General features: G+C 40.3%; 1 protein-coding gene across 3 annotated transcripts in view; it reads left to right on the forward strand.

Annotated features, from left to right (window-relative positions):
* LOC140468865 (RNA polymerase II elongation factor ELL) overlaps nucleotides 1-14,217 on the forward strand; it is a 102,596-nt gene that overhangs the window by 45,095 nt on the left and 43,284 nt on the right. For 2 of the 3 annotated variants that reach the window (XR_011955854.1, XM_072564925.1), the window contains exon 3: nucleotides 9,850-9,980. Coding sequence is in view for 2 of the 3 variants with exons in the window: in XM_072564925.1 (XP_072421026.1) it covers nucleotides 9,850-9,980 (131 nt within the window). In the remaining variant the exon portion in view is untranslated. The remainder of the gene's footprint in view (nucleotides 1-9,849; nucleotides 9,981-14,217) is intronic. The other variant, XM_072564926.1, reaches the window with a different exon arrangement.

Here is a 14,217-nt window from a genome sequence, read left to right on the forward strand (position 1 = left end):
AGAGAAATGCTATATGGAAAGATGCAACTTTTACTGGGTCTTTGATCGAATGAAGGCCTTTGACAGAGTAAACAGAGAGACCTTGTGAAAATTCTCATCCAAATCTGGATGTCCTGATAGAGCTGTAAATTTGATACAACAGTTTCACAATAAAATGACAGCCAGATTCACTGGTTAAAGTGAAAAGACTGACCATTTTGCTATGTGAATCAGTAATGTGTCATGGCTCCTGTATTCTTCAGCATTTTTGTTGGAGTCAAACTTTCTGGGCCATGTTGATGGAATATGCATCCAATTCCAAACGAATGTCAATCTTTTTCAAACTGAGATGACAGAATTCCTCAACAAAGCTGACCTAGGAATTTCTCTTTGCTAGTGACTCTGTCCTCGTCTCTTGTAGCGAGCAGGGTCCTCAAAGGATCTTGGACTGTTTTTCAAAAGCGGTTCATTGTCGTGGACTGACCATCAGTGTATGGAAGACAAAGGTACTTCACAAGTAGTCATCAAATCCTGGCTATATCAATCTCCTGAACTGATCAATGAGAACTTTGAAGCCTCCAGCTATGCCAAAAGTACATCTTTGACAAAAAGGTTGCAAATAGAATCGACACAGCAAGCACAGAATTTTCCCTCTTATGCAATATACTATGGAAGAAACAAGGTATCAAACTTCAAAGAAACCTGTTGTGTTCAAAGCTATGATGATGCCTTGTTAAAAATCTCACAACACCAGGTTATAGTCCAACAGGTTTAATTGGAAGCACTAGCTTTCGGAGTGCCGCTCCTTCAGGTCGTTGTGGAGGACACAGTTGTAAGACACAGAATTTATAGCAAAACTTTACAGTGTGACGTAACTGAAATTACACATTGAAAAATACCTTGATTGTTTGTTTGTTTGTTTGTTTGTTGCGTCTCTCATCTGTTAGAATGACCATGATTGTTTTACTACTTTCATATGTAAAGGGTTCCATTCTCAGACAGAGTGCACAAAGCTGAAGTGCTCCAAGGAGCAGAAATGTCTGGGACTGAAGCATCCAGATGGTTTGGCCATTTGGAGGTGCTGGTGTTGGATTGGGGTGTACAAAATTAAAAATCACACTTCACCAGGTTATAGTTCAACAGGTTTATCTGGAAGCACTAGCTTTGAGTGCTGCTCCTTCATCAGGTGGGCATTTTGTCGGTATGATTGACAGAGAACCTGTAAAAGGATCAATTCACAGCTCCAGTTTCAATACCAACATGTGAGTTAAGCCAAGATCAAGGATTTAGGACTCCTTGAAGGCAGCCCTCTATAACTGTAGCATGTCCACCACAAACTGGAAGAAAAATAGTCAAGGAAGAACTACCTGGTAAGTAATTTCAAGTAATGGTGTTTCCATACAGGCAGTGAAGGACAAAAGATATGAGAGATTAGACTGTACCATTGAATCAAAATCCTGGAACTTTTTCCCTAATGGCATTTTGGGTGTATATACGCCAAACAGACTGTGTAATTTGTTTGTTGTTCACATCTCTGAAGAAAATAAAGATCCCTCTGATCATGGCTGAGAGCAGGCAGCTGAACGCAGGCAGGGAACCTGGGACCTCCCTGATCTGTGTGACTCAGCTGTTCATAAACTTAATCAGCTGAACCTTTGGTGGAGCAGCATTCTTCATTTTAACATGAGACCAAGTATAAAATTGCCACACTTTTTAGAAAACTTCTGTAAAACCTTAAAAAGAAAGATCAAAGTGTTTCAAAAGCACAGTAATTATTGCAGTCCAAATTGTGGCATTGTGTTTACTTATTAATTTGAATAGGTTTAAAACCCTCAATGATAGAATTATAATTTGTTTAATCTGTTTAATAAAAAGCCCATGGGTGTGCTTTCAGATGCTATTTAAAGCAAAGGTCTGTCTAGGGAATTGTGCTGATAACAGCAACCAGTCATGCAAGTCAATCGCCTCGAGGTATGACACTGTACCTGACATGCAGGAACAGAACAGAGAACAAGCTGTAACAACAAGAATGAAGATACTGAAGTTCTTCTTGCTTCAAAATAAAAGAACTGAAAAGCATTTTATAATATTGCCACTAAAAGTCCAATGACTTTTTAAAAATAAAACTGCTAGTAGATTTCATGTTTCGAGTTAGCTTATTGTTTAAACATTTTCAACAAGTTGTATTCATTTTTTGGGCTTGCAAGGATCCTGATTTTTAAGAGACTTAAAATTCCTTGCAAGCCATAGACTACAATGTTTAAAAAAAGTGAATGTGTCTTTCATATATGTAGAAAGAAAAAGTGTTTCCCATTTCTGTGAATGTTCATAATGAAGTAGTACTGTGCAGGTATGAAAGCTACTTGTGGAATTATCAGTAGAAAATATTTTGAGTGCAAAATATTGTACTGTGAGGGTTGTGAAAATCTGTTGTACGTTACCATGGGCAACATTGAACAGCCAAGTACAGACCTTGGAGGCAGTGAAAACAAGGTACGATGTTGAAAGATTGGCATCAATGGCAAAATCATTTCAGCACTATTTCTGTGGACAAATGTTCTGATAATATACACTCCAGCCCTCCCAAACTACACGGCTTTCTTCCTATTGAAGGCACTATGCTTAGGTGGGCTTTTCAAACAAAGAAGCACCTTGATCTTTGTAAACCTAAACCACCCATCAAACTGTTAGTCTTAAGCTAATGTGGGGGTTTGTTCACGTTTGAATGTAAATTAGCCTCAGTAGGTGGTAGGGTGGGAAAGTGTCAGTTAGCTCATTTGGCTGGATGACTGGTTTGTGATGGAGTGACAACAATGGTGTGGGTTAACCCACACCAGCTAGGGTTACCATGAAGGTCTCTCCGTCTCTCCCTTTCCCCCTCTTCTTCCCCCCTCCCCCTCTGTTTCTGTTTGCTTGGCTGTCTGTCTCTGTCTTTCTCTGTGTGTCATCCAGCCAAATGAGCTACCCCACCACCTACTGAGGCTAATTTACATTCAAACATGATGAGAGTGTTGCCCAATGAGCTCGTAAGACAACTTTATCTTGCGTTACCTTTTAAGTTGACCTCACCTTGGATCCATATACATAGTTTTTTTTTATTCAGCTTATCCTGGACACACTTGAGTGTGGGAACCATGACTGTTTCTTCTCTTCCTGTGAACGCAGCTGAAGCACCCAATTATGGCTTCAGCTGATAGCAGCCAAACACCTGACAGAAAACAATCCAGCTCATTAATATTAACAGGAAATTTCAAAAAGTGGCCAGGCAGCAGGAAACTGGTAATTTTTAAAACTTCTAAACTGACAACCCAGTGCTTGTTCCTACTTTCAAATGCTTTCAGAGCCACAGCATGTCCTATCTGGTGACTGACTTCAGCTCTGCGTGTCTGCTTGCACCTTTCTCTGACGCTGTTTCTCAGTAGCATCATTCCCCATTGGTGGCTTTTTTTTTTAACCAACACTATCATCTCTCCACCATACCATCTTTTTGACCTTGTCACCAACTCTACCTGTCCTTTCTATCCTGGTGTTTATTTTTTACATTTAATGTTTCCTATACACTTGAGTTGTGTGTACTTTATTATTTTTAAAAAGGTGTTTGAAATGCTGAGCTGGTCTGGCTGCACTTATTGAGTGACTCGCAATATTTACCCTTGTTTTTCTCTCTCCTCAGCTTCTGTTAGACCTGCCAAGTATCTCCAGTACTTCCTGCAGAGTATTAGTACAATAACTGAAAAATGCTGGCTATTTTGGGATTTTCCCTTTACGAACATGGAGTAACATTTCTTGAAAAGGCCACTGTCTTTCCCATTTACAATTTATTTTAGAAACCCTTGTTTTACAGAGATTAATTAGTTGCCGCTACCAGTGTCTTGACTTGAGTTGTCCTGTTCCGTTTAAGAGAGTGTCTGTATAAGGAGCATTTTGCTCCCTTTACTCTACCTTTGCTAGAAGTATGTACAGCCACTATAAAGGTTGGGCTTGTAAAGATTTTGGTTTTGGTTTCAGTGGCGAGGCATATCTTTCAATTATCAGAATTCAACTAGGGCAATTAGATTTCTGGGCAATTAGATTTCTGGACATGATCAAATAACTAGGAGAAAGTGAGGACTGCAGATGCTGGAGATCAGAGCTGAAAATGTGTTGCTGGAAAAGCGCAGCAGGTCAGGCAGCATCCAAGGAGCAGGAGAATCGACGTTTCGGGCATAAGCTCTTCAGGAATTCCTGAAGAAGGGCTTATGCCCGAAATGTCGATTCTCCTGCTCCTTGGATGCTGCCTGACCTGCGCTTTTCATGATCAAATAACTGCAAAGGTTCATCAAGAAAAACAAAATCAGTTTAATTGCTTAACTTACTTATTTACTGTCTGTGAAATAATGGTAGGAAAGAAAAGGTGATGGGTAACATTGTTAATTCTGGATAGATTAAGTATGATAGCAAGAAACTATCTTGGATCAGAAAATGTAGAATTTATATGGGTGGAGGTAAGAAATAAAAAAGGGAAGAGGCCATTGGTAGGAGCAGCTCATAAGCCCCCTAACAGTAGTTATTTGGTGGGACTGAGCTATAAATCAAAAGTAATGCAGACATTAAAAAGGCAGAATGTTAATTATGGATGATTTTAATCTTGTAAATTGAGATAGATTGGCAGATATGGCCACAAGGAAAAATTCATAATGTGTATTTGTGAAAGTTTCATAGAGCAGCTTGTTGTGGATTCCACCATAGATCATGTTATATAATGAGACAGCTTTAATAAATTATGTCAGAGTAAAAGATAGCCTCGGAAACAGTGACCATAATATGGTAGAATTTGGCACTTAGTTTGAGATGAAAAACTCAAATCAGAAACAACTATGCTAAACCTACATCAGTCTAATTATGGAGAAAAGAGGACAGATCTGGTTAGAGGGGACGGGGACTGGGAAAGGGGCTTAGCAGACAGGACAGTTGAGGAAAAATGGCAGAAATTTAAGAAATAGCTCATGGTTCACAGCAAAAATATATCCCAGTGAGAAAGGATTCTCGGAGGGAACTAACCAAGCATTGTTAACCAGGGAAATTGAGGTTGGCATCGTATTGAAAGAAAACACATAGTATGGCAAAGCTTTGTGGTAAGATGACCAAACAATGATAGATGGAGAAGATTAACTTTTGAGGGCAAACTTTTTTTTTCTCCTTCATGAGATGTGGACATCACTGTTGCCTATCTCTTGCCTATCCCAGAAGGCACTTTTATGGAGTTCAGAGTTACATGTAGGCCGACCTGGATAATGAGCGCAGTTCTTTCTCTGAAGGGCATTAATGAACCATTAGGGTTTCTAAACAATCAAGGTCACCATTTGGCTACCTTTTTTAAAATTCCAGATTTTATTGAAGCACGTTACTCCATTTGTCAAGTAGGATTCAACTCCTGTCCACAGATTATCTTGTGTTACTGAATTACTCATCCTGTGACGTTACCCCAAGGCTACCGTCTCCACTGTTGTACGTCATATTAAGACAGATGGCAAGCTTCTTCAAATGTATAAAGCCAAGTTAGAGCCCTAAAATCATGTGCAGCCCTTAGAGAATGAGGCTGTGGGAATGATGGGGAACCAGGCAATGGCAGAGGAGTCAAATAAATACTTTGCATCTATCTTCACAGTAGAAGATATTAATAGCATTCCAAAATTACTAAATAATATAGAGCAAAATGAGGTGGTTAGTTTGTCTCTTATTGGTGATGGTCATAGCCTGGCTAGTTGTCAACCCAAGCCTCGATATTGTCCAGATCTTGTTGCATTTGTACATGAACTGCTTCAGTATCTGAGTCGTCATGAATGGTGCTGAACATTATACAATCATTGCACATCCCCACTTCTGACCTTATGGAGGGAAGGACATTACTAAAGCAGCTGAAGTTAGTTGGGCTTAGGATACAATGCTGAGGAACTCCTGCAGAGATGTCCTGGAGCTGAGATAACTGACCTCCAATAAAAATGTATCAGGTGTGATTGTAACCACCAGAGAGTTTGCCCCCCAGATTCCCACACTTGGTTGAATACAGCCTTGATGTCAAGGGCTATTGCTGTCACCTCATCTCTGGAGTTTAGCTCTTTTTTTTTCCATGTTTGAACCAAAGCTGTATGAGGTCAGGAGAGGAGTGATCCTGATGGAAATCAAACTAGATATCACTGAGCAAGTGCTGTTTGATAGCAATGTTCATGACACCTTCATCACCTTACTGATGATCGACTGTAGACTGATGGGATGGTAATTGGCCATGTTGAATTGGTCCTGCTTTTTATATACAGGACATACTTGGGTCATTTTCCACATTGTCGGGTAGACGCTAATGTTCCTGTACTAAAACCGCTTACCTAGGGGAGCACAAGTCTTCAGTGTTATTGCTGGAATGTTGTCAGGGTATGTAGCCTTTGCAATATCCAGAGTCTCCAAGTAAATCAAATTGGTTGAAGACTAGTATCTGCAATGCTGGTGACTACTGGAAGAGGCTGAAATGGATCATCCACTCTGCACTTCTGGCTGAAGATTGTTGTGAATGTTTCAGCTTTACCTTTTGGACTGATGTGTTGGGCTCCTCTGTCATCCTGTTGTCTGCCCCCCATTTCTTCTCCCACCCCCCAAGTCAAAGCACGTCAGAGTCTCAGTATATTTTTACCTCCTTCATTTTTATTCTGGGCCCTGGAGGGAGAGAGAACGATCTCCCATGTGCAGAGACGTGAGTTCACAGTTTTCTCTGGAACAGCAGTTTCTCAATTAAATATATAGTCATTTTACAGGGAGGAACATCCAGATAATTGTTCATCCAGATAAGGCAACATGCATATTAATTGGGTGACCATTACAGTCAATGAGTATCAGTGGTAAAGATTGAGCCATCTGCTGTTACACAATGAATAACTGGCTTCACATAATGAATACTTTTCACCTTGTTAACTGACCTTGCATACTAAATGCTTCCAATATTGTTAGATGGCTCAAAATAATGACTGCTTTTCCACCTTGTTATTCCATTATGCTTGCCTCCAGCACCCCATTGTTGATTGTAACTTCTTATCTGATCTGAGTCATGCTCAGCTGAACCTCTTGTTTCACAAAACTCAGAACGTAACTCTTCCCCTGCTTGCTTATACCCTATACACATTCTTGCTTCCACTATTGAGGATGGGGATATTTGTGGAGGCTTCTCCTCCAGTTATTTAATTGACCACCATTCGCAACTGGATGTTGCATGGCTGCAGACCTTAGATCTGATCCATTGTTTTTGGGATCGCCTGACTCTAATTATTTGCTTCTGCTTTTAGGGTGTAGGTTTGCTCACTGAGCTGTAGGTTTGGATATCAAACTTACAGCTCAGAGAGCAAACCTTGCATTTGCTTCTGCTGTTTGGTAGCTTCACTAGGTTGACATCTCATCTGCAGGTATGCCTCATGCTGCTCCTGGCATGCCCTCCTGCACTCTTCTTTGAACAAGGTTTGATCCCTGGGTGGCTAGTAACAATGGAGTGGGGATAAGCTGGGCCATGAGGTGACAGGTTATGCTGGAGTACAGTTCTGCTGTTGATGGCTCACAGTGCCTCATGGATGCTCAGTCTTGAGTAGCCAGATTTGTTCAAAGTCTGTCCCATTTAGCACTGTGATATTGCCATGCAACACAATGGAGGCTATTCTTAATGTGAGGATGAGACTTTGTCTCCACAAGGACTGTGCAGTGGTCACTCTTACCGACGTAGTCATGAACAGATGCATCTGCAGCTGGCAGATTTGATAAGGATTGGTGTTGTGATTTTTAACTCTTATCAGAAGTAGTTGAGTAGGTTGGGCTGTACTCATTGAAATTTTAAAAGAATGAGTGAGGACCTTTTTGAAAGACAAGACTTTTGGGAACATGACAGGTTAGGTGCAGAAAGGTTGTTTCTACTTGTAGGAAAATCAAGGACTCAGAATAAGAGGTCACCCTTTTAAGGTAGAGGTAACGTGGAATTTCTAGTGGAACTCTTCAGTGCAGAGGCTGGATTGAAGGTCAAGATAGGCAGAATTTTAATCAGTAAGGAAAGCAAGGGTTATGGGGAGAAGGCAGGAAAGTAGGGTTGAGGATTAAAATATGAGCCATGGTCTCATTGGTGGAGGAGACTCTATGGGCTGAATGACCTGCTTCAGTTCTTGCATGTTATGGTCTTAGAATTTACTGCCTACTTGTTTCAACAGCCAGCAGTTGTACCTAAACGTAAGAAAAGAAAGTAGTCACTAAATGTTGCTAATAGACCGAAGAGCTAATGTTCACAACTTTATCGAGTGCACATAAATTGTCTCAAGGTGTGGGAAAGGTAATGTGTTGGAAATATCTTGCACCTGAGTAGTTAACTTTTAAAAATTAGTTGAGATGTGCAATATAGATAGAAGTTTGAATTTCTGAGAGAGCATGCGACTGTTATACATTCAAAACATATATGCTGATAATCAATAAAAAATGATACAGCATCCTTTGAGTCTAGCACTTAAAAGATCCCAGTTTGGCTCAGTTCTTTGTCTATTCAGCTTAGCCTGAGGTCAGACAAGAGGCACTTATGATTCTCCTATTTTTTTTTGTGAACAATTCCAAATTTTCTTGTAACGTTCAGCTTATACTGTACTTACATTTTAATCTTCGGGCAAATGAAAGAATAGCATTATGGACAGTTCACCAAAATCTCTAACAACTGTATGTGCTGAACTGTGCGACATAGAATAAATAGATTATGATGCAAAAAATCATGTTCATTCAAGTGGTTAGAAATAACTACTAGAACATTTAAGATATAAGCATTGCAATTTGGAAGAAGCATATTGTGAATCAGAGCTGTTAGAGTTGGCTAGTTCAGCCTTGATTTATGAAGACCCGGTACACGAGATTGTAGCATGTTAACACATGTGGAAACATGCCTACAAAAGATGTATGGAGGTTTGAAGACATTTCTGCCCAAAGTTAATGTAAACTGGTTCAGCTATTTTGCTAATTTAGTAAACCTTTCTTATTAAATTATTAATAACAACAAATGGTGAAAGAAAAACAAATTGTTTTGTTAGGTATTTCTGGAATTGTGGTCTTCTCATTGTGGATCAGAATGCATACAGATTAGCTAATTGCTCGATTTTCTTATTTGTACAGAACATAGGTGTCTCTTTAATTATGCCTGATCAAAATTGAACTGTAGTAACACCACTGTATTAACTGTACGTATTGTCTGGTGTTTCAGACCAAGTACTACAAATTTTGTACAGTCTATATATTTACAATAACAAGTCTTACATTATCATATCAGAGTCAGGGATCTCTCTTCAGAACGTCAGTGAGGTCTTCTTTTGTATAGTGCTACAGGCTTAACTGTTTGAACTTAACACTAGCCTGACAATCAGCTTAGTGGTTCCAATGTGTTCCAAATTGAGAGTTTGCTCCATAACAATAAAATATTAGAAATATTTTTGTGTCCATCACAAAACCTTTCCATAAGCTTAATTTTTTTTTCTCAGAGTGAAAATGAGAATTTTTGTACACAGCCAATTGTGATCTGGAATACAGTGCCTGCAAAGGTGATGTAAGCAGTTTCAGTAGCAACTTTCAGAAGGGAATTGAAGGGAAAAAAAATTTGCAGAACTATGGGAAAGGGTAAGGGTATGAGATTGACTAGATAATGTTTTCAGAAGGGCCAGCACATGAATGGTGGGCAGAATGGCTGCCTTTTGTGCAGTACAATTCCACATTTCAACCATCTTCCAGAGTTGAGCAATGGTTTTACATTTACTATATTACTTATTTGTAACTGTAAAGTATGCTGTATTGTTTGACAAAAAATTTAAGCCATTGAAGCATGTCTTTTTTTAATAGCAGTACATCAAAATTCCTGCACCTAAATCAGACTACCATGATGGTGTGCGATGTTTTTCATTCTACTTGTCAACTGACAGCAAGGACAAGCCGCAAGCCAGTTTTGACTGTATTCACCAGTATGTTTCAAGGTAAAAACAAGGCATAGCTGTCAAAGCATTATTTTAAGTGCCACTATTGTCAAGCATGTACCTTCTACGTATTGGGCTGAGACAGATCACTTGAGTAAGCACCAATTGACTGAAGACTTCTGTTGCTGTTTTGAAAGCTTGTTTTATAAAGCGTGAAATCTCTTGAAGTTGGATTTTGCAGGCTAACTGTTAGTTTTTACTTCCTTTACATTCTTGTTGTTCAGTTGTCCACTTGTATCTTCCTCCTCAGTCTTAGATTAGATTAGATTCTCTACAGTATGGAAACAGGCCCTTCGGCCCAACAAGTCCACACCGACCCTCCAAAGAGCAACCCACCCAGACCCACTCCCCTACATTCACCCCTGACTAATGCACCTAACACTATGGGCAATTTAGCATGGCCAATTCACCTAGCCTGCACATCTTTGGACTGTGGGAGGAAACCGGAGCACCCGGAGGAAACCCACACAGACACAGGGAGAATGTGCAAACTCCATACAGACAGTTGCCTGAGGCGGGAATTGAACCCAGGCCCCTGGCGCCATGAGGCAGCAGTGCTAACCACTGAGCCACCGTGCCACCCAAATTGTCCCCATTCTTTCCAGTGAAATCTGGAACACGGAGATCTTATACTTTTTGCCTGTTGCTTTCATGCAGATTTCTGCGGCTAGAAATTTTGATTTGTCACTTTTGACTGAGTTCTCATACTTTGTTTAGTCCGTGCTGGGTATTTAGAAAGAATGATGTTCCAAGTACCCACACAAATATCAAGTATTTCATTGATGGATTCCTCCAGTTTGATTATTTAGAGATAAAGCTTTTGTGGTGTCATGGAATCCTTAGTGTAATTGCCACTGCAAATTTCCATTGAGGCTTCTGATTTGAAGTAAGGAAACAATTGAACTAATTAGAAGCATAATATCAAGAACCTTCCAATATTCATATATTATGGTTGACTGTTATTAAGTTGTGTTGCTGCTCAGAATTTATATTTTTTCTTCAAAACAGTTGTTTAAACTGGAACAAAGGAGCTTTATAGGGCATTTTTCACATCCTTCACATGTCCTCAAGTGATTCACAGTCAATGTATTATTTTTGGAAGGGAGGTTACTGGCTACTGTCTTCGCCAAGAAAATCACACTGTGCAAGGTCCCATAATGAGAGAAATGGCCAGGTAAATCAGTTTGGTGTTGATCCTTCTCTTTTGCACCTACCAAAATAGGCCTCAATTTAATATTTTGCCCAAAAGATGGTACCCATGACAGTAGAGCACATTTTCAGTACTGTATTGCTGTGCTCAAGTCCTGGAATGAAGCTTGAGATCATGGCCTTCTGGTTCTGAGGCAGGAAATCTATGAATGAACTCAGCTGAAACTTTGTTTTTAAAACTCTGAATACAGTGCAAGCATCTTCAATAATTTGCTACCAGATCTGCCACTTTGGTGTTAATGGTGTGCTAAATTTGTCTCTATATAAAAGCTGTTTTGTTTAAGTACACAATCTTCCTTATTCACTGCTAGAATTGAATGAGGTCTGGAAAACATTCTAGGGAAATAGAGTGGTGGGCTATTCCCCCACTAGCCATGTGTTGAGAGCAGAAGCTTAGTTCCCAGCCAAGAATAACGTTCTGCTCCCCTTAGTATTGCCTTCATAACAGATCTTTCTTTTGTTAATATTCTTGGTTTTTAAAATTAGAAAATGAGATTCAAGTAAATGAACGATTAACTTTTGTTTTACATGTTAATGAAAATATAAGTCTCTTTAATTTAATTTTTTGATATTGCTAATATTGCCTTTTGGGTTTGCTAGCTGTTGTGGTTCCTTGTTTCTGTTCAATTTCCATTGACATTTTATTAATATTTTAATTTTTAACAAAATTAAATTAAAAAGTGTACAAGTTCACAGTTGCCTTGTTCTTGGTTAATGTCATTTTAATGTGCTTTTCTATCTGCACATCAAAAGGGCAAGTTAAGTTATGATGTTGCTCATGGATAAAAATGTCAAAAACTGTATTAATTAAGCAACCCACTGGAGGAGGAGGCTCCACAAATATCACCATACTCCAGAACTTGCCGCTGCCCAAGGCAAGTTCTTCCAGTACAACTACAACACTGGCGTCTACCCAACAGTGTGGAAAATTGCCTAGGTGTATCTGAAATTAAATGGTGGAGCAGTCTGGAAAGGCTGAATGGCCTATTGCTGCTCCTGTTTTCAATGCTTCTAAGGGAAGATTGCTACTTTCAATAATGGTTTGCAGTTTAGTTCTATGGAAACCACACTTCAGCTATATGGCCATTCAAAATGAAAGGCAAATCAAGAACACTTCTTTGCACACACTTGGATTTCCTTCTAAAAATAGTCCATTTCTATTTTGACCATGTAAATTGTAATTCCTTCATTTTATCCGTTACCTCTTAAAGCCTCACACGAATGTCATTTCCACAATGTGCAGCCCTTTAGACCTTGTGTCTGACTGCAGAATCTGCCAATTAATTTTGTCCAGGAGCCAATTGAAACCAGCTTCTAAACAAAGGTTATAGAATGGACAGTGGATGGTAATGAACACTCTGGCAGAAGGCTGCATCTCTCAGGAGATGGAAAGATGGTCCATGGAATTTTGTTTCGCCCATTCAGTAGTGCTCTACAGCATTTGAGTTAGCTTCTGTTAACAACTTTTCAAAGTCATTTGCGTAGAATAATTTCTGAATGTTGGTAAAACCTACCAGGAATAGACCTGTCTGGATAGCTCCACAAGAGAGTTGACGTGGACTTGATGGTCTATCTAACTTGTCTCTTACTGACTATAATTTCTGCCCATTTGGCACAGAATTTTGATTGGATAGAATATGCAGCTTGTGGCATTTATATAGTGCATGATTAAGATACTTTGTGGCTTGGCATAATACCAATGTCATAGAGGGCATTGACCATTATTGGAAATCATCAGTGTGACACTGCAAAGTGTGTACAGGATTGTGTATGTTTTGAGTCAATCCTTGAGTTACAGACAGAAAAACTGCAGATGCTAGAATCTAAAGAAGACAAACAGGAGGAAAGAACACAGCAAGTCAGGCAGCATCAGGAGGTGGAGTAGTCAATGCTTCATATATAGAGTCATAGAGATGTACAGCATGGAAACAGACCCTTTGGTCCAACCCGTCCATGCCGACCAGATATCCCAATCTAATCTAGTCCCACTTGCCAGCACCCGGCCCATATCCCTCCAAACCCTTCCTATTCATATACCCATCCAAATGCCTCTTAAATGTTGCAATTATACCAGCCTCCACGACATCCTCTGGCAGCTCATTCCATGCACGTACCACCCTCTGTGTGAAAAAGTTGCCCCTTAGGTCTCTTTTATATCTTTCCCCTCTCACCCTAAACCAATGCCCTCTAGTTCATCTGCCACTTCTCAGCCCATTGGCCCATCTGGTCAAGATACTGTTGTAATCTGAGGTAACCCTCTTCACTGTCCGCTACACCTCCAATTTTGCTGTCATCCGCAAACGTACTAACTGTACCTCTTATGCCCACGTTCAAATCATTTATGTAAATGACAAAAAGTAGAGGAGCCAGCACCGATCCTTGTGACACTCGACTGGTCACAGGCGTACATTCTAAAAAACAACACTCCTCCACCATCCTCTGCCTATGAGCCAGTTCTGTGGGGTGGGTGTAAGGGGAGCTGCAGATAAAGGGTGTAGAGGGATGGGGGGGTGGTTTTAGTGGGGAGAGGGGTGGAGTTTTGGGATAGAGATAGGTGAACAAGGGAAGATGGTATGACCTGGTTGGTTGGTTGTGGGAATGAATCTGGTAGGTAGCTGGAAGCAAGGATCGATCAGCGGAATGGAAGGGAGGTGGAGGGAGAGGGACTGGAAAAGGAGTCGGGGATGGAAAAGGAGGTTATTTGAAATTGGAGGCCTCAATGTTGAGCTCTGTAGGTTGCCCAGGCAGAAGATAAGGTGGTGTTCCTTCAACTTGCAGTCTGATTCGCTGTAGCAATGGAGGAGGCCAAAAATGGTCATGTCGGAAAGGGAGTGCAAGTGGGCCTGGCTGTGATGCTTGGCGAAATGTGCCCTGAGCTTATATTTGGTCTCACCGCTGTAGAGAGCACCACATCGGGAGCACCGGATATGGTAAATTATGTTGGAGGAGAGGCAGATGTCTCACATGGAAGTACTGTTTAGGGCCCTGGATGGAGGTGACAGGGGTGGTGTGCTGACAGGTTTTGCGT

The sequence above is a fragment of the Chiloscyllium punctatum genome, chromosome 48, assembly GCF_047496795.1.
Source record: "Chiloscyllium punctatum isolate Juve2018m chromosome 48, sChiPun1.3, whole genome shotgun sequence".
NCBI classification, from domain to species: domain Eukaryota; kingdom Metazoa; phylum Chordata; class Chondrichthyes; order Orectolobiformes; family Hemiscylliidae; genus Chiloscyllium; species Chiloscyllium punctatum.